Source organism: Micropterus salmoides, unplaced genomic scaffold (assembly GCF_014851395.1).
Source record: "Micropterus salmoides isolate LMB-PRFRI ecotype aquatic unplaced genomic scaffold, ASM1485139v1 Ms_hic_scaffold_7, whole genome shotgun sequence".
Classification (NCBI taxonomy): domain Eukaryota; kingdom Metazoa; phylum Chordata; class Actinopteri; order Centrarchiformes; family Centrarchidae; genus Micropterus; species Micropterus salmoides.
Genome location: NW_024044459.1, coordinates 37,663,887 through 37,684,984, shown reverse-complemented (window position 1 = coordinate 37,684,984; position 21,098 = coordinate 37,663,887). Strand labels below are relative to the sequence as shown.

The 21,098-nt window shown below is 45.1% G+C and overlaps 2 protein-coding genes across 3 annotated transcripts in view; both read left to right on the top strand.

Moving 5' to 3' along the window:
- The window catches only part of LOC119891504 (scavenger receptor cysteine-rich type 1 protein M160-like), a 1,270,577-nt gene that overhangs the window by 335,922 nt on the left and 913,557 nt on the right, over window positions 1-21,098 (top strand). The gene's annotated exons all lie outside the window — the stretch shown is intronic.
- grin1b (glutamate receptor, ionotropic, N-methyl D-aspartate 1b) overlaps window positions 1-21,098 on the top strand; it is a 100,726-nt gene that overhangs the window by 35,431 nt on the left and 44,197 nt on the right. The window contains exons 5-12 of one of the 2 annotated variants that reach the window (XM_038703252.1): window positions 244-306; window positions 1,212-1,309; window positions 3,622-3,743; window positions 12,514-12,688; window positions 15,275-15,425; window positions 17,091-17,177; window positions 17,966-18,101; window positions 18,282-18,409. In XM_038703252.1, the coding sequence (XP_038559180.1) occupies window positions 244-306; window positions 1,212-1,309; window positions 3,622-3,743; window positions 12,514-12,688; window positions 15,275-15,425; window positions 17,091-17,177; window positions 17,966-18,101; window positions 18,282-18,409 (960 nt within the window). The remainder of the gene's footprint in view (window positions 1-243; window positions 307-1,211; window positions 1,310-3,621; window positions 3,744-12,513; window positions 12,689-15,274; window positions 15,426-17,090; window positions 17,178-17,965; window positions 18,102-18,281; window positions 18,410-21,098) is intronic. The other variant, XM_038703250.1, reaches the window with a different exon arrangement.

The following is a 21,098-nucleotide window of genomic DNA, read 5'->3' as shown; positions in this document are numbered from 1 at the left end:
AAGTGGACTATAGGTGGACAGACAGGTGGACGGACAGGTGGGCGGACAGGTGGGCGGACAGGCAGGCAGGTGGACAGACAGGCGGACAGACAGGTGGACTATAGGTGGAAAGCCTGTAACGTGTTTCCGGGCTCCGGCGACCTGAAGCAGTACATTTGTTGGATGCTTTGCTGCCCCCCATTTCTTCTGACTGTCTATAATCTTCTGTGTCTGCATATTTTCTCTGTGCACATTACCCATCAGACTAAAAACAGGAACTATGAAAACCTCGACCAACAGAACTTTGACTTCAGGAGAACACCCAAGGTATAAAACTTGCATGGTCAAATGATGCACGCCGCCCAACCAATCTCTGAGCTCGCCCAGTAGTAGCCAAACACTAGTCAGCCCCGCCCACCCAAAGTCCAGCCCAGCTCCAGAGATAGATCTTATCCTGGTGGCACGTCTTTTCTCCACCATCTCTTTTCTTTCTTTTGATTTTTCATGATTCCTGCACACCGGGAATGGGTTTTACGCTCGCAGGAGAGACGCCCTTCCTCTTCCTCCCCCTCCCCTTCCCACCTCCTCGTCCTCCCCCGCTGAGTCTTTCTCCATGTGAAGGGTTGCATGCAGCCAGGCTGAGGCTTGGCTCTGTCTGCAGGTCTGAGGAACGCCCCCCCACCAGGACCCTCTCACTCCTCTGCAACATCAAACCTCCTTTTCCTTTTCTTTTGGGAAATGAACCACTCTCTCCTCCCCCTGCTCCTGTCCTCCCCGCCTCCCTCCCTCCTCCCCCTCCTCCTTCTCTCCACTCGAATCTTTTTTTAATTTGCAATTGCATCTAGCGCTCTCTAACATGCACGTCCCTGATTGGTTGGTTGGTTGGAGTCTTGAAAGCGCCTCAGTTTGCATGTGCCACCACACCACGCACAACTTTTTGCCCCTCCTTCTTTGTATTCAAGCTTCGACTTTGAGTTTTCTTTCAGTTCAGCAGAACGTGAACACTTTTTTGTCTCCATTTTTTGGCCCCGCCCCCACTCCTCCCGTGGGTGAGAGGGAGCATGGTCGAGGCTGGGGTCACGGGGGCGGGGTGTCGGGGTGGGAGGGGGAGGGGATGCTGACGGCTCAAAGCTAATAATGCGTGTCCTATGATGTGTTCTGTGGTGTTTTGTTCTGCCGCGTTTCTCGTTGTCCTTCGGTGTCACCTGTCGCCCCGCACGCTGGTCCTCCAGGCGGAGAAGGTGCTGCTGTTCAGCCAGGACACCAACCTGACGTCTCTGCTGCTGGAAGCCAAAGACCTGGAGGCCCGAGTCATCATCCTCTCTGCCAGGTGTGTACAATAAAGCGTGCACTGTCGGTGGTCCCTAGGACGCTGTGTGGTTGCTTCCATGTTATGAGGTGGTTGCAGAATATATGAAGGAGCTGCAACGTTACAACAAGGCTGTTGCATAAACACATACATTTTGTTCACAGTTCAACATGTGGATTTGTTCTTTGTATTTAACCCATTCTAGTTGGGAGCAGTGGGCAGCCATTGTGCAGCGCCCGGGGAGCAGTTAGGGACCCGTTCTCCCTCCCCAACTCGTCACATATGGACGCGTGGTCAAGACTCATCTGCGTCAGTTTGTAACGCACTGGGGATCCCTATTGCGTCATAGTTCAACGCAGTAGTGTCGGTTTTTGACGGTAAAGGCAGGTATATGATATTTAAATGAAAAGACTGAGTAAGGAGCTGGTTGGAGTGGATGGAGGGCCAGAACCTCAACTTTAAACCAGGAGACCGGGGTTTGTGGCCCGTCTGAAACAAAAAGTCAAAATTAAATGACCTACGTAGTTATTTTAACCCAAACCATGACCAAGCCAACCAAACCAGGTGCTTTTTGTGTCTAAACCTTAACCAGGTACTTTCTGTGTCTAAACCTAACAAGTACTTTTTGTGTCTAAACCTAACCAAGTACTTTTTGTGTCTAAACCTAACCAAGTACTTTTTGTGTCTAAACCTAACCAAGTACTTTTTGTGTCTAAACCTAACCAAGTACTTTTTGTGTCTAAACCTAACCAAGTACTTTCTGTGCCTAAAGCTTAACCAAGTAGTTTTTGTGATGTTTCGAAATGCTAGCGTTTTATTTTGAAAGTCTAACCGGACATTGCATATTTGTTATTACTAAGAGTTGTTAACTTGACCGTGGAGCCTTAAACTTCTAAAAATGACGCTAAAGGTGTAGCCAGGGCGTTAACAAGCGACGCCAAAGGGCTTTGTCCAAGCGTCAATATGTGACGCGATGGGAGTGAGAATGTGTTGGTTCAGGGGCTTCATTAGGCTCCATCCACTCCTACGTATTAAAACTTCTGTTATGTTTACGCCTCCTGTTCAGACTAAAATGGCAAATCCAAACACCAAAAGCGTTGAAGTCTAAAAACACTGCTGAGCCCGTTTTGGGTTTAAACTCCAGGGTAGCGTGTTGGTGCTGACAGGTGAAAATGATGACGCTCACATTTGGCTTCCTGATTGGCTCTTATTTTTCATGCACAGCAGAAAAACAATGCTGCTGACAGAGTTTTAGTTTATTAAAGTATTCTGTACTGTGAAAATAACACTTCTACACTTGAACTGTGCATGTCTCCGTATTTACTTTGTGCCGACTCCTAGTCTGTTTCCCGCCGCCACAGTCTTTGTCCTCCCGTGTTACTTTCGGTAACAGTTCCACCTTGTTGTCGGTCCATGCAAAGAATCTTCACCATTGCTGTTCTTCGTTGGTCTCTAGTAGAACTTTGTTCTTTAGCCAAATCTTCTGCAGCTGCAGAGTAGACAATCTGCTTCCTGTTTACACCGGCATGCACATGCTCAGTGTACGTGAACGTTCATTTTATACGGATGTTTTTTAACAAAATCGTAGTACTGTGGATGGAGCCTCATGCACCTTCGGCAGTGGTCCCTGCTGGACTCAAACCGACGACCCAAGCCGTTCGCCCACGGACTGAGCTAATGCTAGAGTTTAGAAAAGAAGGATCTTTACTGCCTTTAATCAGTTTCTCACAGAGAGGTTTACATATTTAAAATTTACGGGGGAAAGAGCATTGATAATTAGTTTTGAAGCCTCCAGTGTGACCGCATTTGGACGAGAGGGTGGCGTTAGCTAGCTTGGTTAACAAGGTGCATCTGTAATTCACGTTAATTGTTATATTAGCTGGGATGCTAATTTTGGCTACCATGGTAGCGACTTGTCAATCAGCTTGTAGCCCCGCCCTAAAGCCTCCCCTGCTTCCTGGTCTCTGTTCCTCTAAATGGGACCATAATTTACTAAATGAACATCATGCTGTGTTGAAGAAGACTTGAAACTAGCGACTGAGACCATAAACTCATCAGGAAAGTGTTTACTGAGGGAATAAATCAGCTGACTAGTAGAAACATTTTCTCACAGACTTCTATACAATCACACTTCTTTCTGCAGCCGCTGGAGTCGCCCCCTGCTGGCTGCTAGAGAGGACGCAGGTTTAAGGCTCTTCAGTGTTGGCTTCAGTCGTCAGAGCTGGAGGTTGCCGCTTGATTAGGAGTTTTTTAGGGTTTGTGTAATGGTTACCAGGAGATAGTGTATATTTGCAGCACTTTGTACAGTAACGATACCTTCTGTGTGTTCGCAGTGAGGATGAAGCTGCAGCCGTGTACAAAGCAGCCCGTCAGCTCAACATGACCGGCTCCGGTTACGTCTGGCTGGTCGGAGAGAGAGAGATGACCGGCAAAGCTCTGAGTGAAGCTCCAGATGGTGCGTCAGCTTCGGCCTCCTCTTCCTCACTCCTCCCTCTGGAAGTTTCTCTCTGTCTCTCAGCCCTGTTTCCATCCATTCAACTCTCAAGATAATTCTGAGCCAAGAGTGTCCAAGTTTTAGAAAAAGGTCTGAATAAAAAGGCAGCAGAACGTGTCGCTTCTTCAGCGGGCCGTTAGCAGTAATGAAGCTGTTATATTGGACATCACACACCGAATCACACGCCGCAGCAAACCTGTCACTGCTGAGAAAAACAGATCCAAGTCTTCGGGTGCTCCTGTTTTTTCTATATTTGTACTGGCAGGTTTAAGGCTTTGAAACTGAACCAAATTCACACACATCAGGGTGTCATTGTGGCTGCACATTTAAAACTGAGTTTCATGCTGACGCTGACACAGCTTACAGTAAACAAGGTGCTTTTGCAATGAGCTCAGCTAGAAGATAATTCCAATGATGGGAAATTAACGTCTGATAAAGTCACTCAATAATTAAAGGAACAATAAAACAGAAACACAGGAGTTAATGCTCAAATAAATAATAAGCTGCAATCGCACAACATGATATAAATGAAACACAAATTTCGATGTGACGTTTTTAAAAGCTGGAAATGAAAATGTGACAATGTGCATATGATCATTAGTCAACAAATTTGGTTGCAGTGGTTTTTCCATGTAGTTGTGTGGACATTATTAGGCGGTTATCAGGTCTTGATGGGGTTTTTGGTGTGATTGCTGGGTTATTATGGGGTGGTTTCTATGGTGTTGCCATATGGTCGGTGCCGTAGGGGCTCGTTCGGGTGTGGTTCCCAGGCATCAAATGGGTAATTGCTAGGGTGTATGTCGAGAACATTTTGCATTTTGAGAACAGAAACCATTTTACCATGCAAAGAAAAACTTAATAGCAATCAATAATACTTATTTCTGATTGGCAGGTTATTCTCCAGTCCCATTGCTGGTAGGGTTACTGCTCACTGGAGAAGTAGCGACTGATAAGTGAGGGTGATTAACTACAGTAAATAGTTTTAAAGCATTATTATGTGGATTATGTGGCGTTAGTGTGCCCTGTATAAAGAGGTGGGCGTAGCCGCCGTGACTTCACCTGTTAGTTTGTGGACCGCCATCATGAAGCCTCCGGTTTGTCATTTTGCCGTCGCCATCTTATTTTTTTTTTTGTAAAGACAGACGTGACCATATATGGACGAGAGGGCGGAGCTTGCTAATTTTGGCTAGTGACAAACAGGCTTAAACAAAACGTACTTAGTGAAAAATGAGCAGCCGACTCCTGATGAGCTTTTTCAGCGGCGCTGGTTAAATGAACACAGAGCAGCGGATAAGAGTTGTCTCAGGTCGCCATGGTAGCGATCAGCTTGTAGCCCCGCCCTAAAGCCTCCCCTGCTTCCTGGTCTCTGTTCCTCTAAATGGGACCATAATTTACTAAATGAACATCATGCTGTGTTGAAGAAGACTTGAAACTAGCGACTGAGACCAGAAACTCATCAGGAAAGTGTTTACTGAGGGAATAAATCAGCTGACAAGCCGCTGGAGTCGCCCCCTGCTGGCTGCTAGAGAGGACGCAGGTTTAAGTCGCCCCCTGCTGGCTGTTAGAGAGGACGCAGGTTTAAGTCGCCCCCTGCTGGCTGTTAGAGAGGACGCAGGTTTAAGTCGCCCCCTGCTGGCTGCTGGAGAGGACGCAGGTTTAAGTCGCCCCCTGCTGGCTGCTAGAGAGGACGCAGGTTTAAGTCGCCCCCTGCTGGCTGTTAGAGAGGACGCAGGTTTAAGTCGCCCCCTGCTGGCTGCTGGAGAGGACGCAGGTTTAAGTCGCCCCCTGCTGGCTGCTAGAGAGGACGCAGGTTTAAGTCGCCCCCTGCTGGCTGTTAGAGAGGACGCAGGTTTAAGTCGCCCCCTGCTGGCTGTTAGAGAAGACGCAGGTTTAAGTCGCCCCCTGCTGGCTGTTAGAGAAGACGCAGGTTTAAGTCGCCCCCTGCTGGCTGTTAGAGAAGACGCAGGTTTAAGTCGCCCCCTGCTAGCTGCTAGAGAGGACGCAGGTTTGAGTCGCCCCCTGCTGGCTGCTAGAGAGGACGCAGGTTTAAGTCGCCCCCTGCTGGCTGCTAGAGAGGACGCAGGTTTAAGTCGCCCCCTGCTGGCTGCTAGAGAGGACGCAGGTTTAAGTCGCCCCCTGCTGGCTGCTAGAGAGGACGCAGGTTTAAGTCGCCCCCTGCTGGCTGCTGGAGAGGACGCAGGTTTAAGTCGCCCCCTGCTGGCTGTTGGAGAGGACGCAGGTTTAAGTCGCCCCCTGCTGGCTGCTAGAGAGGACGCAGGTTTAAGTCGCCCCCTGCTGGCTGCTAGAGAGGACGCAGGTTTAAGTCGCCCCCTGCTGGCTGCTGGAGAGGACGCAGGTTTAAGTCGCCCCCTGCTGGCTGCTAGAGAGGACGCAGGTTAAAGTCGCCCCCTGCTGGCTGCTGGAGAGGACGCAGGTTTAAGGAGGGCGTTAGCAGTGTTCGGATGTTCTTAGGTGATTACTAAGGTGTTGCTAGCTAAAAAAACAAGACCATGTTTGTCGTTCTTCATCCTCATCGGGACTACAAAATAACTGGATGGAAACATGGCTGCTCTCTCCACCACCCTTCTCTCCGGTCTCTCTCTCTCTGGTAGTGCTGCAGATCTCTTTCTCTCTCTGATGAAGGAAGCTAATCCTCATCACAGTCAGTTAGCTTCTCAGCCTCCTGGTGTGTTTCTCTCTCTGGTTTCTTCTGACTGCTGGTTGAACGTTTAAACATCCCCCCCCAAAAAAACAACAAAAAAACAAACAAAAGAACATGTTTAAAGGTTCCTAACCACTGTTTTCTTTTCTGGCTCATTGTAACTGTGTGGCTTTAAATGTGTCTAACATCTTTTTGTTTGTTTCATCTAGTGTGTGTCGTCCGCCCGCCCGTCTGCCCGTTCTCACAGTAGACAAGCCAATAACATGTGCTGCTATGGGGGGGGGGGGGTGCTTTAAACAGGTTCGAGGGGTGGGGGTGGGATGCGGGCCTATTAAACATCTAGTGTCGCTGCCGTTACCATGACGTGTGTCTGAACAAACACTGGTAAGATGCCGCCGCTGCTTCCTGTTTCCTGCTTGATCCTTTGCCATTGGTCAATAGAGGCCTCGCCCACTGCAACACGGAGCCCGCCCTGCCAGGGAGTGGGCGGGGTTTATTGAGTCAGCCGATTACTCAGTCAGCCAGATGACTACGGGATGTAAACGCCATATGGCCAAAAGTATGTGGACGGCCCTAATATGTTGATCAGCAGTGCTGGGGAGTAACTAGTTTAGGTGATTTAATTACAGATGACTGGGAACATCTGAATCTTTTCTATAAAAAGCTCGGCTATAATTTGGATCATTTTCATGTTTACAATGTCTTCCCTTTCCAGCCACAGCTGTTAAGTAAAGTTTGATTCTGTTCTGAGGCTTCTGATTGGTTCTCCCGTTTGAATTTGCAGCGCCGCCCATCAGCCAGTTAAACTGGCTCTCAAGATGTCTTTGAAAATGGTTAACAGCTTAAAACATTCATTAGAAATTTAGAGAAGTAATCAAAAGTAAGTTACATTACTTTGATAAAGTAACTGCACTACTATTACATTCTAAATGAGGTAAATTGTAATCAGTAACCTGTAACTCTCCAAGACTGTTGATCAGTGAAGAAGAAAATCTTTGATGCCGGTGCCCCAATAAGAGTTTTTGCAAGCACATAAATCACATTATCATGCAAAGAACGATGCAATTTGAGCAAACAAAAATCTACTCTGTGCTCAATAAATCTATATTTATTTATTTTTATGTATATTTAAGGATTTCTGATTGGCAGTTTGTCTCGAATCCACCTGCTGCTGCGATTATTGGTCACTAGAGAAGCGCCTGATAAGTGAGGAAGTAGGTGAGAGGTTATCTGAGATGTTTATGTGGATAATTGGAAACACACAAATACATTTATTGAGTGCAGAAAAGCTTTTTGTTTGCTCAAATTAAATGATTCCTTGCGTAATAATAATTTCCGTACAAAATATTATGTATGAGCTTTTCTGGGATCAAAATGTCCCCGTGTCACACACATTTAATGCCACAGATGATCGTATTGTTGGTTCTGGTAGACCGAACTGAAAGGAAACCTTCCTCCTGTGCTTTGTTGAACACTTCGTCGACCCCTCTGGCTGCTGGGTAATCGGCTCCCCGCTCTGTTGCTGTGGCTTTTTGTTTCAGAAAACATCCTCACCAGCCAGTTGCTGCACTCTTAAAAGATGATGTGTCATTTTTTCTACACATCCTCCCGTCTCTCCCCGAACTCCTGATGTGTCAAAAAATGATCCATCATGTTCTTAAAAGTGTAGCTCTGAAAGGCCGCACTCTGAAAATGACCCTCAGCTGTTTTGTGTCTGTTGGAGAAGATTGAGATTTCTTTTTAGGGAAACCGCTTCAGATTAAAACCTTTTTATTGTCACATTAACCTGCTTTGAGTCTTCAGATTTCTATTTAATCTCTTGTCCAGGGAGACGACAACAACTCGTGAGGAGATTAAGTGGCTGCAGCGCCCTGAACAAAACCCTAAAACTCCCTAAAATAAGAGAATGGATCCAAGATGTTCTCGCTTGACAGACATAATCTATTATTACTAATTAAAATTGTTTTAATGGGAAGGAGACATATAGCCTGTTTCATAGCATTTCATTTTCAAAAACAACTCGAACACAGTAATATAACACAAACAGAACTCACAGTTATGCATTTCATGGAGAGAAAAGATGAACAAAAACCTTTAGCGTCGGGTCAAAGACCTGATCTGTCAGAAAGATTTTCCACGATCGGTGCCTTTTTTCTCCAATCACCTGCACAAAGTGGTGAATGGCGTCTAAATGTGCCACGACAACCCGACACTATCTGTCTAAGTTAACAATCAATACAGCCAAACTTAGCTTACCTCCGAATCTCTCTGCAAAATGACCACGCCATGTTGTCCGCTTCTTCCCTGCCGCATAGTCCATAAACAGCACCGCCTCTTTTTTTAGATCTTTCAGCACAAAGATGATTAAGGCAGCACATTTCTGCCTTGTTAGCGTTATTGCTTGCAAACAAACTTCTACCTGACTATTGTCTGAACGCTCCGCAGGGACCGACAGGCCGTTTTATACCCGTACAGAGTGAGCGCTCAGGTCGTGGCTGACCTTCAGTGCGAGCTTTGACTTTACTTTGCAGAGGATTTACATGATTTCTGAAATAGTGTCTTAGTCTTAATCGGTCAAAATGATGGACAGCCTTCAGATTTTTATGTTTTAGTTTAAAAAATATTCAGTTTTGCCAAGTCACATTTCTAAAAACAATCCTGACCTTCTTGCACATGAAAAAACACCTGACATAAACTCAAATTATTACGATTGTATGCGGAGCCGCACGAGTCATGTCTGTTACAGACTAAGTGGGCACCATGTGTACATATACATCCAGTTCATTCTGGAGTACATCTGGCCCTATTAGCGTCCCTGTAAACAAATTCAAATCAAGCCAACCTCAAACACGCTGGCAGACACTGACCAGTTTAATGAAAGAAATGAAATAAGACACAAAGAAGTGCTGGTCTGTCTCACACTTTTTGTGCAAAATGTACATTGTCCAATGTTTGTTGTGCTGCAGATGCAAACTGAGGTATTCATTATCTTTGGGTTGCTACTCGTAAAAACAAAATTCATGCAAAGACCAGGTGGACTGGAGGCTTATGTACTAAAGCGGGAATGGTTAGACCACAATCTGCAACCTTCCCGAACTTCTTTACAGTTTTAAAGGTTTTTCTAGGTTAAATTATACAGGGGATGGACAGAATAACATAAACACCTAAAGTGTAACACAACCCAATACAGTAACAACTCTACAGCATCACAGATTTACTGTGTGTTTGTGCTGCAGGGCTGTTGTGTGGTGTAAAAGCACTTTGAGTGGTCACAAAGACTAGAAAAGCGCTACGCATACGGAGCATTTACATTTGTGTTGTGCTGAGTGTTCCTGTTATTATGTCCACACCCTGTATCGGTACAGTTGTGTAGGATTGTGCGCAGAGGTTGTTTCTGAAACGATTCCCTAAAAACAAACCGATGAAGCAGTACTGTGACGTTATGGATTTTGATGTTGTTTTTCATCACCAGACACTTGTCACACTATGAGGAAAAGGTTTCTGCATTTGGTGCTTCAGCTAACTGAATGACAGCCCGCTAACATATGTTAGCATCAGAAATAATAAGATCTGCTCCAGTGGAACACATTCATTTTAATTGGATATACCGGTGGGCTGTAACAATTAGTTTTTAATTAGAATAACCAGCTGTACCCATTAGTTTAGGTTAGCTGATTGTGCCCATGTGGGTTTGTGATTAAGGAAGTGGGACGTTTATTTTAATGAGGATGCTACAGTAGCTCATTTGTTAAAAGCTGTAGTTTCAAGAAACAGTAGTTTCAGGGGGAAAGATAACTCACTGAATGGTTGAAGGGAGAAATATTAGCTTAATGTACCCTGTGGCTTCAGAGAGGGATGTTAGCTTTTATAGTTCACTGGAAGAAGTTTGATTAGCACACCGAACTGTAAGGTTCAGTTTAAGGAAAAAACCTTATGAGTCTGGAGATGATTAAGTTTTGGCTTAATGTTAAAAACGCTTTTGTTAACATTAAAGGAGACCTATTATACTGCTCTTTTAGTCCTGTATTGTAGTTCTGTGACTCCTGTATGGCAGCTTTGCATGATTCAAAGTTCAAAAAAATTTTTTTCTTACACTGGCTCTTCATGTAGGCCTTCGTTTCAGGGTCTGTCTGAAACAAGCTGTAGATGCTCCTGTCTCTTTAAGCCCCCCCCCCGAAAGCCCACTGTCTTCTGATTGGCCAAGACCTGAAGCAGGCGGTTGTTGTTGGGCGGTACAGACAGACTGAGTGTTGCTGTGGGAGTAAATGACCATATATGGAACAGCGGCTCCGTCTGGCTCCTGGTGTCGTATTACGGAGCCGTTGGTAGAAAAAGCAGTTCAAAACATTCAGAACAGGAGGAAATCTGAGGTTTTGGCTCACAGGGATTTCTTTTAAATACTTTAACCTCATTATCTGAAGCTTTGGCCATGAACATCCAACATTGTAACATTATATTATATTATAGATCAGTCATAGAATGTGGAAAAGTATAATAGGTCTCCTTTAAGTTAGGAAAGTGTAGGTTTGGTGTGGGTAAAGTTAGAGATTCATCCCATCCCAACAGAGCTTCATAAAAACCCTTCACTTAGAAATGTTAGATTATCCAAGTCTACTCAGTAGTTCCCCTTTCAGGGCATAATATCAGCTAACTTTACTTTGAGAGTACTAGACGACGCTGAAATTAGCTTCCCATTCGGTAATTAAGGGGAAAGTCAAGGGAAACGTAGGTCCAGATCAAAAATCACTATGGCTAGAGCTGTCAGATCTGGACAAGATTATTCCAGGGAAGTTTCTTTAAAACATAGATTATATTTGTGAAAAGGAAAAATTGCAATATATATGGATCTTTTACATGTTAACCACATTAGACCATATAAATCTGCCTTTTTCTTCATTTTCACAAATAGAAAAGAGGTTTCACAAATCTGAAACTATGTTTTAAAGAGACTTTAGCCTCTCTGGGACAATCTAGTCCAGATTTGACAGCTTCAGGTTCGGTGATGATGTTTTTTTTTAATCTGGACCTGAGTTTCTCTTAAATTTTCCCTTTCTGCCAACTGCAGAACTGAAAAATTGGAAGCTAACTTCAGTGTCATGAGTACTAGCTAGCTAGTAGTTTCAGTAGCTGTCTGTATCCAGCGGGAGACTTAACAGTCCTAACAGGCCGTTCCCAAAAGTTTCAAAAGGAAATGTTAGCTAGCAGTAGGCTACTAGTATCAGGATAAAATGTTGTAATGAGAGATATTAACATTGACCTAGCTAGCTGTTTCAGTAGTTTCAGGATGAAATGTTATAGTAGCTATAGTAATGAGACATATTAGCTAGCTGTTCTGTTCCCAGTAGTTTCGGATGGAAGTAACTAGTCTGTTCCTACTTTCATGGAGCAATGTTGGCAAGCTGTTCTCTGTGGTAAACAATGCAACCAATGGTTTCAGTGGGAAATGCTAACAGCTAGCTAGCTAGCGGTTCTTCGTAGTTTCAGATGGATGTTTTAGCTAGCTGTTCACCATTGTCTTTGTGGGGAATGCAAATGTTTTCAGGTGTCAACATTAGCTAGCTTCTCAGTAGTATTTTTATGGGAATGCTAACAGTGTTAGCCAGCCTCTCTCGGTCAGCTGGAGGACAGGTGTAGACACTTTTCGTCACAGTGTGACGAGTTTCTGCTGAAGGAAAACACCAGACACAGTTCATAACGTCTCAGTGAGGCTTCTCTGTCCTGAGAGACAAACGGCTGTGATTCTCAGAGTGAACTCCCAGCATGCATTTTGGTATTACTGAACACTGACCTGCCGCCTGAAGCCCTGTGTGTGTGTGTGTGTGTGTGTGTGTGTGTGTGTGTGTGTGTGAATTACACTGAAGCACTCTTTTAATTACATCTGTAAAATTAATTTAAAGTGTTTTTAATTAACGTGTCTGTATGAATGAGGGCAGTTTTCAGTCAGCAGCCTCTTTAGCTTCCTGCTGTGTGTAACCTCTGTTTGCTGGGTGTGTGTGTGCGTGTGCTTGTGTGTGTGTGCGTGTGCATGCATGTGAATGTGTGTTTGTGTGTGCGTTATATGTGTTGCAGGCCTGCTGGGCCTCCAGCTGATTAACGGTAAGAACGAGTCGGCTCACATCGCGGACGCCGTGGCCGTGGTGGCACAGTCTCTGCAGGAGCTGTTTGAGAAAGAGAACATTACAGAGCCTCCGCGGGGCTGCGTGGGAAACACCAACATCTGGAGGACCGGACCACTCTTCAAACGGTCAGTACCCAGAGGTGCAGACTCGAGTCACATGACTTTGACTCGAGTCTTGATGACTTTAGACTTGACTTTACAATATCAAAAATGTCTTGCAACTGGGCTTTGACTTTAGCACCAATGACTCGTGACTTCACGTAGGCTTAAGCCTTTTGACTCGAACAGACTTGAAACCCTCCCCAAGCCCAAATATAAATTATGATATAAAAAAATACTGTGTGCAGCACATCAACACGCCTCTGCCTTTTTCTGTGCAGGTTAGCGCCTTATTTAATAAAGTTTTTTAACATTTTTATTAAATGTATATGTATTAAATTTGGTGCAGAGCACATTGTGACCTGTTTAGGACTCGAAACTCAAAGATTAGAACTTGACTTGAAACTTGACTCGGACTTGCCTGTCCTGACACTTGACTTGGACTTAACTTAGGCTCGGCGGTCTTGATTTGAGACTTGACTAGGGACGTTACTTGTCAGTGTTGTCGGTCTTGTTGGAATTTTTCCATTGTGAAAACAGGTGGAACGACATAAGTAGAAATAAATAACACAGCAAAGTTATGAAATGTGTTAACAGGAGAGTGATTCTTCCAGTGAAACAGCACTCAGAGCGCCTGCAGTGTCACATATTTCTGAGTTAAATGGAAAATGTGCGTGCAGTATAATCTCCGGAGAGATCTGATTTGATTGGTTGAAAGTGGCTGTGGCTTAGCAAGCTGTTTCGTCTGTTTAGGATTTAGTTTTTAAGTAATCTGATTCAGTAGGGACAGTAGAGTGGTGACATGCAACACAGATCCCAAGCTGGATATTTCTTTTGCCAACTGACACAAGTATATCCATCTGCAGCTTGCAGACGTGACGGAAGTTGAAGGAAGTTGAACTTACTTCCTTCATATGATGTCACCCGTTGGTCTGTGCGCTGCCGTTTTGGAGGCTCGATTTTGTCATTTGGCCGTCGCAATCTTGTTTTTTTGGAACCAGACGTGACCACATTTGGAGGAGAGGGCGGAGCTAGCTAGCTTGGTTAGCAAAGTGCATCTGTTATTCACGTTAACTGTGATATTAGCTGGGACGCTAATTTTGGCCAGCAACAAACAGGCTTAAAACAAAACATACTTACTGAAAAATGAACAGCCGAAAAAAACTTCTAAAAAGCTTTTTCAACAGCGCTGGTTAAATGTACACAGACCAGCGGATACGAGTCGCCTCTATCCTGATTGACAGGTTACCTTGGTAGCGACTTGTCAATCAGCTTGTAGCCCCGCCCTAAAGCCTCCCCTGCTTCCTGGTCTGTGTTCCTCTAAATGGGACCATAATTTACTAAATGAACATCATGCTGTGTTGAAGAAGACTTGAAACTAGCGACTGAGACCATAAACTCATCAGGAAAGTGTTTACTGAGGGAATAAATCAGCTGACAAGTAGAAACATTTTCTCAGAGACTTCTATACAATCACACTTATTTCTGCAGCCATTGGTGTCGCCCCCTGCTGGCTGCTGGAGAGGACGCAGGTTTAAGGATTCACTTTTCAGACCCAGAGGTTCCTGCTTGGACTGGGCATAGAAATAATTACATATTGACAGTTGCAATTTTTGACTGCTGTAAACTGTAAACCCTGCCTCCGTGTTGCATTACTGTGACATCACACAACCGTGAGGTCATTACCAGTCTAATTTATGGCATTACTGCATAATTAAAAGGGTTGATAAAATGTGGATACTTAAGTTCATTCCTCATTTCGGTCATGCGGTGACACATTAGACAAAATGTACTGTAATAAAAATGGAGATCTTGCGGCGCTGATGGGATTTCTCAGCAGAGGACAGGCTGTACAGAGGACGAGGAGGTTAATAGGAACCAACAGCTCAGGTCGATGCAGCCATACCTCTTACTGTCGCTCCGCTAGCCACAATGACCCAACGCTAATGAGGTCAAGTGCAGGTTGATATGATGGGAGGGGGTTAGGTGGACAAAATCACATAAAATTATGTACCAACCCCAGCGTGAAGGATCCATAATATTTTATCGTTTTACAGGAAGAGAAAATCTAAGTCTAATTTAGTAATAATCAACATGCAAGGAATATAAATATTATTTTGTTGGCTCTTTAAAGCCAGTTCCTCTGAGTTCCTCACGAAATGCTAGAATGCTAAGCGAAATGTGGTGATTAGTCATTTTTAAATAGATAAATTTGGAATAAAGAGAAGCCAGTTTGTGTCGCTCCCTCACAGGACTGAAGACTCGCTGTCCAGTTAAATCCTAACCCTAACGTTGCGTGACAGTTGTGCATCCACCAGTTTATCCAGTTTGGCTCTCTGAGAGTGTTTCTGATCCTCGGGATGGACTCGTTTCAGCGTCAGAGACGCTTCACTGATCTGATCCGGATTCATCTTCAACTTAGTCTGACACAACTGGGATAATGAACCACTCTGTCACTCCGCCGCCCCTCTCTGTGACCTAGATAGACCATCAAGTTCAGTTACATCACTTTTGTTTAGTATCGCAGACAGTCTCCGTGTCTTTACAGCAGCAGCATCATGGGATTTCCACCGAGCTGACCCTGACTCTGCTGCTCTCTGATTGGCTCCCCAGGGTGCTGATGTCATCCAAGTACCCCGACGGTCTGACGGGACGGATAGAGTTTAACGACGATGGCGACCGGCGCTTTGCTACCTACAGCATCCTAAACTACCAGCAGAAACCAGGTCGCCTCGTCCAGGTCGGAGTCTTCAACGGCTCACAGGTACAGTATAGTGACACACCTGGTTATACACCCCGCCACACCTGAGAGCACCAGAGAGTCTCTAAAGTGAAACGTTTATACTCCCCCACAAACACAAGGTCAGAATCCTGAAGTGGGGATGCATGCTTCATGTTAATAAAGAAGGGGGGAGAGAAACAGTTAACAGTGAGTAGAAAACTATGGTACATAACTAACTATTAACTATTATAACTTTGGACCTATAATCGGTCCAAAGTTATAATCCTGCAGTGAAGTAAAGAAACCACCAGCACACATCATCTTGTAACACTCAAACTTAAGCTGACTTTGTTAACTCCTGTATCTGTTAAAACTGCGTGGCTTAAAGTGAAAATATAATATAATACTGGAACTGTGAAGTTATCAGTCAGTGGTCCGTCCATCCATCTGAAGTTGCTTATTTGGGGTCGGGTCGCGGGGGCCGCAGGGAGCCATGAACTTACCTTTCCAGAGCTAGCTCTGACTGGGGGATCCCGAGGTGTCCCCAGGCCACTGTGGAGATATCATCTCCCCACCTAGACCTGGGTCTTCCCCGAGGCCCCCGGGTGCATCCTTACCAGATGGCTGAACCACCTCAACTGGCTCCTTTCAACGGTTCTACAATGAGTTCCTCACTGATGACAGGGGGCCCAAACCTCCTTTTCCAGAGCCACAGCTCTGACTGGTCCCAGGCCAGTGTGGAGATATAGGCTCTATCCCATTACACACTTTGCCCTGAAAACAGAGTTACAAGGGCCAAGGGGTTGAAACATTCCCCTATGAAATGCAACAGCTCTTCAGGAACCTGATGCATTTGCAGTAGTCAGCGATGGCTCTGACGATAACAGTACGACAAGTTTTTACAGAATTTCTCCATGACGACGATTGAAAACAACTCCAATATGGCGCCCTCCGCTGTGGAAATCACTCATGTATGCTAACGTTATATCACACATCAATCGATCTAAGTCACCAATTAAAAAACACAATACTTGTATTCTGGGAACCTTCTCCTAGCCCTCCATTTGGAGTGTGCCTCTGAAAAATCTCTCTGTCAACCCCTCTATTGTAACAAGAATTGGGACCCCTAGACTTGAACGTGCAAAACAGATGGGGTAGGGCTAAGTGATAGGGGTAAGGGGTAAAATGGGATGGAGCCATAGTCTAGACCTTGGTCTTCCCCAAGGCCTCCTCCCAGCTGGACTTGCCTTGAACACCTCCTTAGGGAGGAGCCCCTGGGGGCATCCTTACCCGATGCCTGAACCACCTCAACTGGGTCCTTTCGTTGCAAAGAGTTCCTCATGGATGACTTGGTGATCCAGTTCTTTCGGTCAGCGGTAAGGCAAGAAAACGCGGCATATGTTGTTTGCAGAACCAGACCTCTATAACGCCGACCACGGCTACAGTAACCTATGATTACTGTGAATGTTGAGTCCATGTGTTCGGGTAGGGGTCTGATAAATGGGGGCTGTGGGAAACTGAGTTCATGCGAGGCATCACTCAGTAATTTGTTTCGTTGTGCAGCATCTTCAACGGGCACAGAGATCATCAGAGTCTCCTGCCTCTTTAACTATTGATGTGCAGATGCAGTATTGATGCTGACATTTAGTCAGCTTGTCGCAGCGAGACCTACGTGGAAAAACAAAACAACCCGTGTGTGTGTTTCAGGTCGTGATGAACCCTCAGAGGAAGATCATCTGGCCCGGAGGAGAGACGGAGAAACCAGTTGGATACCAGATGTCGACTAAACTGAAGGTACTGCTGTTTCTGCTCAAAACTGTAAAGGTGTGAGTGGGTTTATCCCAGAGTTTTATGACTGCAGTTCATATAAAAGGAGAAGTAACTTTACTCATATACAGTATTTACCTTACAGAAGCAGAATCACAAGAGAAGTAAGGCAACAGAAAAATACAGACAGAGGAAGAATAAAACACCAAAAAATCCATCCATCCATTATATTCTGCTTATCCGGGGTCAGTCACGGTGGCAGCAGGCGAAGCAGGGTATTCCAGACATCTATAAATATTCCAGACATATTACAAATAGGATCGGAGACAAGGAGCAACCTCGGGGGAGACCAACACCCACGCTGAAAACGTGTTTGACTCTCACTGTGGTTAACACAAGAAATGGATGGCCTGTAGTAATGGCCCCCGGTGCCCCATACATATTCCCCGGGGGCCACGGCCGGAAGCCTTGTCCGAGTCTCCTTTAGTTTTAGTCCTGGATCGAGGATCAGAGGACCTTAGAGAGCCGCAGCAGGTCTCTGATGTCGTGTCCAGACAGCGTTTGTTTCTCCGAGTGGCTTTTTTCGGTGGTCTACATCGAGGAGCGAGCATATGTGGCTGCATGCGGCCGCCTAGAACACCAACATGTCAAACACTGCTGGTAGCTAACAGCTAACGTCAGCACAGATGGTCAAATAAACACAGACTGCACAAACGGTCCACGGGTCAAAATATGTGTAAATAGCGAGAATTTGCTGCACTCAGCTTTACAGTTAGAGCAGCTTTATTAAACAGTGTTTATGTGTGTGTGTTCAGATTGTGACGATCCATCAGGAGCCGTTTGTTTACGTGAAGCCAACAAAGACTGACGGGACGTGTAAAGAGGAGTACACCGTCAACGGAGTCTTAATCAAGAAGGTGATCTGTACCGGACCCAACGGGACCACCCCAGGTACACAGATACACTGAACCCTAAACGGAACCCAAAATGGCCCAAACTGGTTAAACTTTGGCGGAAAATATTGTGTAGAAATATTTGTTGTCGCTCGCAGGAAGAAGCGAGGCACTGGTCGTCACGGAAACACAAACCCACACGCCTTCTTCTTTACGCTTTATGCTTGTGTGTCTCCAGGTCAGCCCACCGTCCCTCAGTGTTGCTATGGTTTCTGCATCGACCTGCTCATCAAGCTGGCGATGAGCATGAACTTCACCTATGAGGTTCACCTGGTGGCTGATGGGAAATTTGGCACACAGGAGCGAGTAAGTGGCTCAGTGTTTCACGTGGATTTTGTCACTATTTATCTATTTATTTTAAAATCATTCTAAAGGCTGCTTTTTGCTCCTGAGTGACGGGGAATTGATGCCAAACTGTGGCTCACTTCTCAAATCTGAGACACAACAATCAGATTATCATCAAATCTGTTCAAGACAAGCACCAGTAAAATCAGGTAAAATCTTTTTTCCTCAAGAAAATAAATATCATAATTAAAAAATTAGATGAATTAAATCAAACATTTGTGAATTTGTCATTTTATTGCCCTGCTGCACTTCAGTGAAAATATGCCAGATTATCGTTATTTGGTCAATACAAGCAAGGCAACAGAATAAATAAAGACATAGCATCGTGCTTCAGCAGATCCTGAGCTGATGACTAAAGTGTGCAAGGAATCTCCCCAATCAGACATTTTACACCCTGGGTTTCGCCTCTCAGGCAACATACAGGTTGTTGTGGACTGGAAGACCTGCATGTTTACTGGGGTATTAAACAGAACTGACTCTGCAATGTTTGTATTTCCTCTAAATATTCTCTTTAAAAAGCAAAGAGAAGAGAAGAGCCGGCTCAGAGCTCGGGTCTGTCGGGGAAAGGAAATGTTGACTTTAAAAAACAATGACGACGATGATGATGTCGCTGTGGCTCGCTCTCTCTCTCTCTCTCTCTCTCTCTCCAACCTGTTTACTGATTCAACACCAGCACGTTGCCGAGGCTTGTTGCCATGGCGACCACCGCTCTGTCCCTTGTTGTGACCTTGCTGAGGCTGAGAGACATTAAGTCATTACTGTCTCTCTCTCTCTGTCTCTCTCTGCTGCTCTCTTAGCTGCCGTCTCTCCTCTCACCTCCTCTATCACATCCTCTTCTCCTTTTTATATTCCCTCCAGTCTGTCTGCTGTCTAATGACTCCCCCTCCTCCTGCTCCTGCTGTCTTCTCTCTGTCTTTACAGATTTATTTATAATTTAAATCATTTTCCTGAAAGATAAAAGATTTGTTTATGAAATCAAATCACTTCCAGATAAAAAATCGGTGTCTGAAAGCAGAAGGATGCTGAATCTGGACTTCACTACAATGAGACGATTTGAATATTTAATGCACCACATGTGTCTGACAGCTTTAGTTACTTTCCAGTTTTTCATCCCGTATCTCTAGGTGAAGAGTTGATGAAGAGTTCCTTTAAGTGCTGAGAACATCCTCTTCCTCCTTCAGCTGAATAAACTCTTTAAAACCTTTAAAAAGCTGAAGACTGGGTGTTGACATGGTTCTGACAGGACAGCGGCGCCACAAACACATGATGATCTTATAGACCATGATGCATCGCTGCAGATTAAACTACCCGCAGTGGGAAAATGCAACAGACACATTAATGCAGCAGGAATATTAATCCAGAAACATCAGATCTAACAGAGAAACGCAGACGGGAACATTTTACTGCAACATGAGTACTTGACTTTCACACTGTAAGTACATGTTGCTGATAATACTTACATACTTTTACTGAAGGAAGGCGCTGAATCGTTACATGTACTTTTTAAAATAAACTGTACTTCTAATACTTTTTACTTTTACTTGAGTACATTTGCAACAAAAACATATGTACTTCTACCGCGTCACACGGTTCTCGCTACTTTATCGATGCGTTTAGCCATAAATTATTTTCATAACAAGCTGAGCTCACGGGCACGACTGCACTTTAAGATAACTACACTTTAAGATCATGGCAGAAGTTACAACGCCTCCGTCTGGCCCAACATCCCACATGGACAGTTCTCGCTCTGGAATCTGGTGAGAGGCGGGTTGTTGCAGGGAGACGCCGGCGGAGACGAGGGAGAGGAGTTTGTTGTGTACGTAGAGGAGCTGCTAGCAAGACTTTACAAACTCCCCTCTCGAGCTTTGAGTCACGTTTCCACCGGCGTCTTCCTGCTGAAACTCTCCTCTCACAAGATTTCAGAAGAAGAACTGTCCTCGAGTTTCCTGTTAAAAACAAACGGGGTCACCAGGCGTCCCTCAAAGGGATCTTTTCTATGATGCTGTCAGACACCTGGTGTAAAGGTGCGTTCACATACAACGAGAATTTAATCCTCGCAACGCTCTCCTCGCGGGGGTTTTATTGCCGGACAACTGCCAAGAGTTCACACACAACGCGATAATGCGTGAATAAACACAACTCGCCATTACTCCAGCTGTACGAACCCAAACTTGCTGCGATTTAAGAGCAGTAAACGGATCAAACTGATGCTGAAATAACGACAACATGATGCTGATTTGTTAAACATATGAATTCATCCGTTTTCTGAATGGAGTTCGGCTCGATCAGGGCTACGCTAACCTGTTCGCAGTAAAGTACAACGACAGCTTTCAACTCACCAGGTAGTTCAACCTCCTCACTTTCTTTTCTCCAAGTAACGTCGAGTTTCTATAAAAATATGAAGTCGTAGTCCAGCAGAGCTCGGGGGGCCGACCGACGCTAACAACAACCGTGGGACCGGATGTGAACGGAAGCTGCTGAGAAGCTCCAGTGAAGATAAATCAGCGTTTTAATCTCAACAATCTCACCGCTGATAGGCTATCGCGACTCAGCGTCATGTTAATGTGGCAACAAACGCGTCTTCCGCGCCGCCCGGAGCGACTTCACAGGAAGTCACATCTTTGCATTGACTTTGTAATCAAGCCGCGAG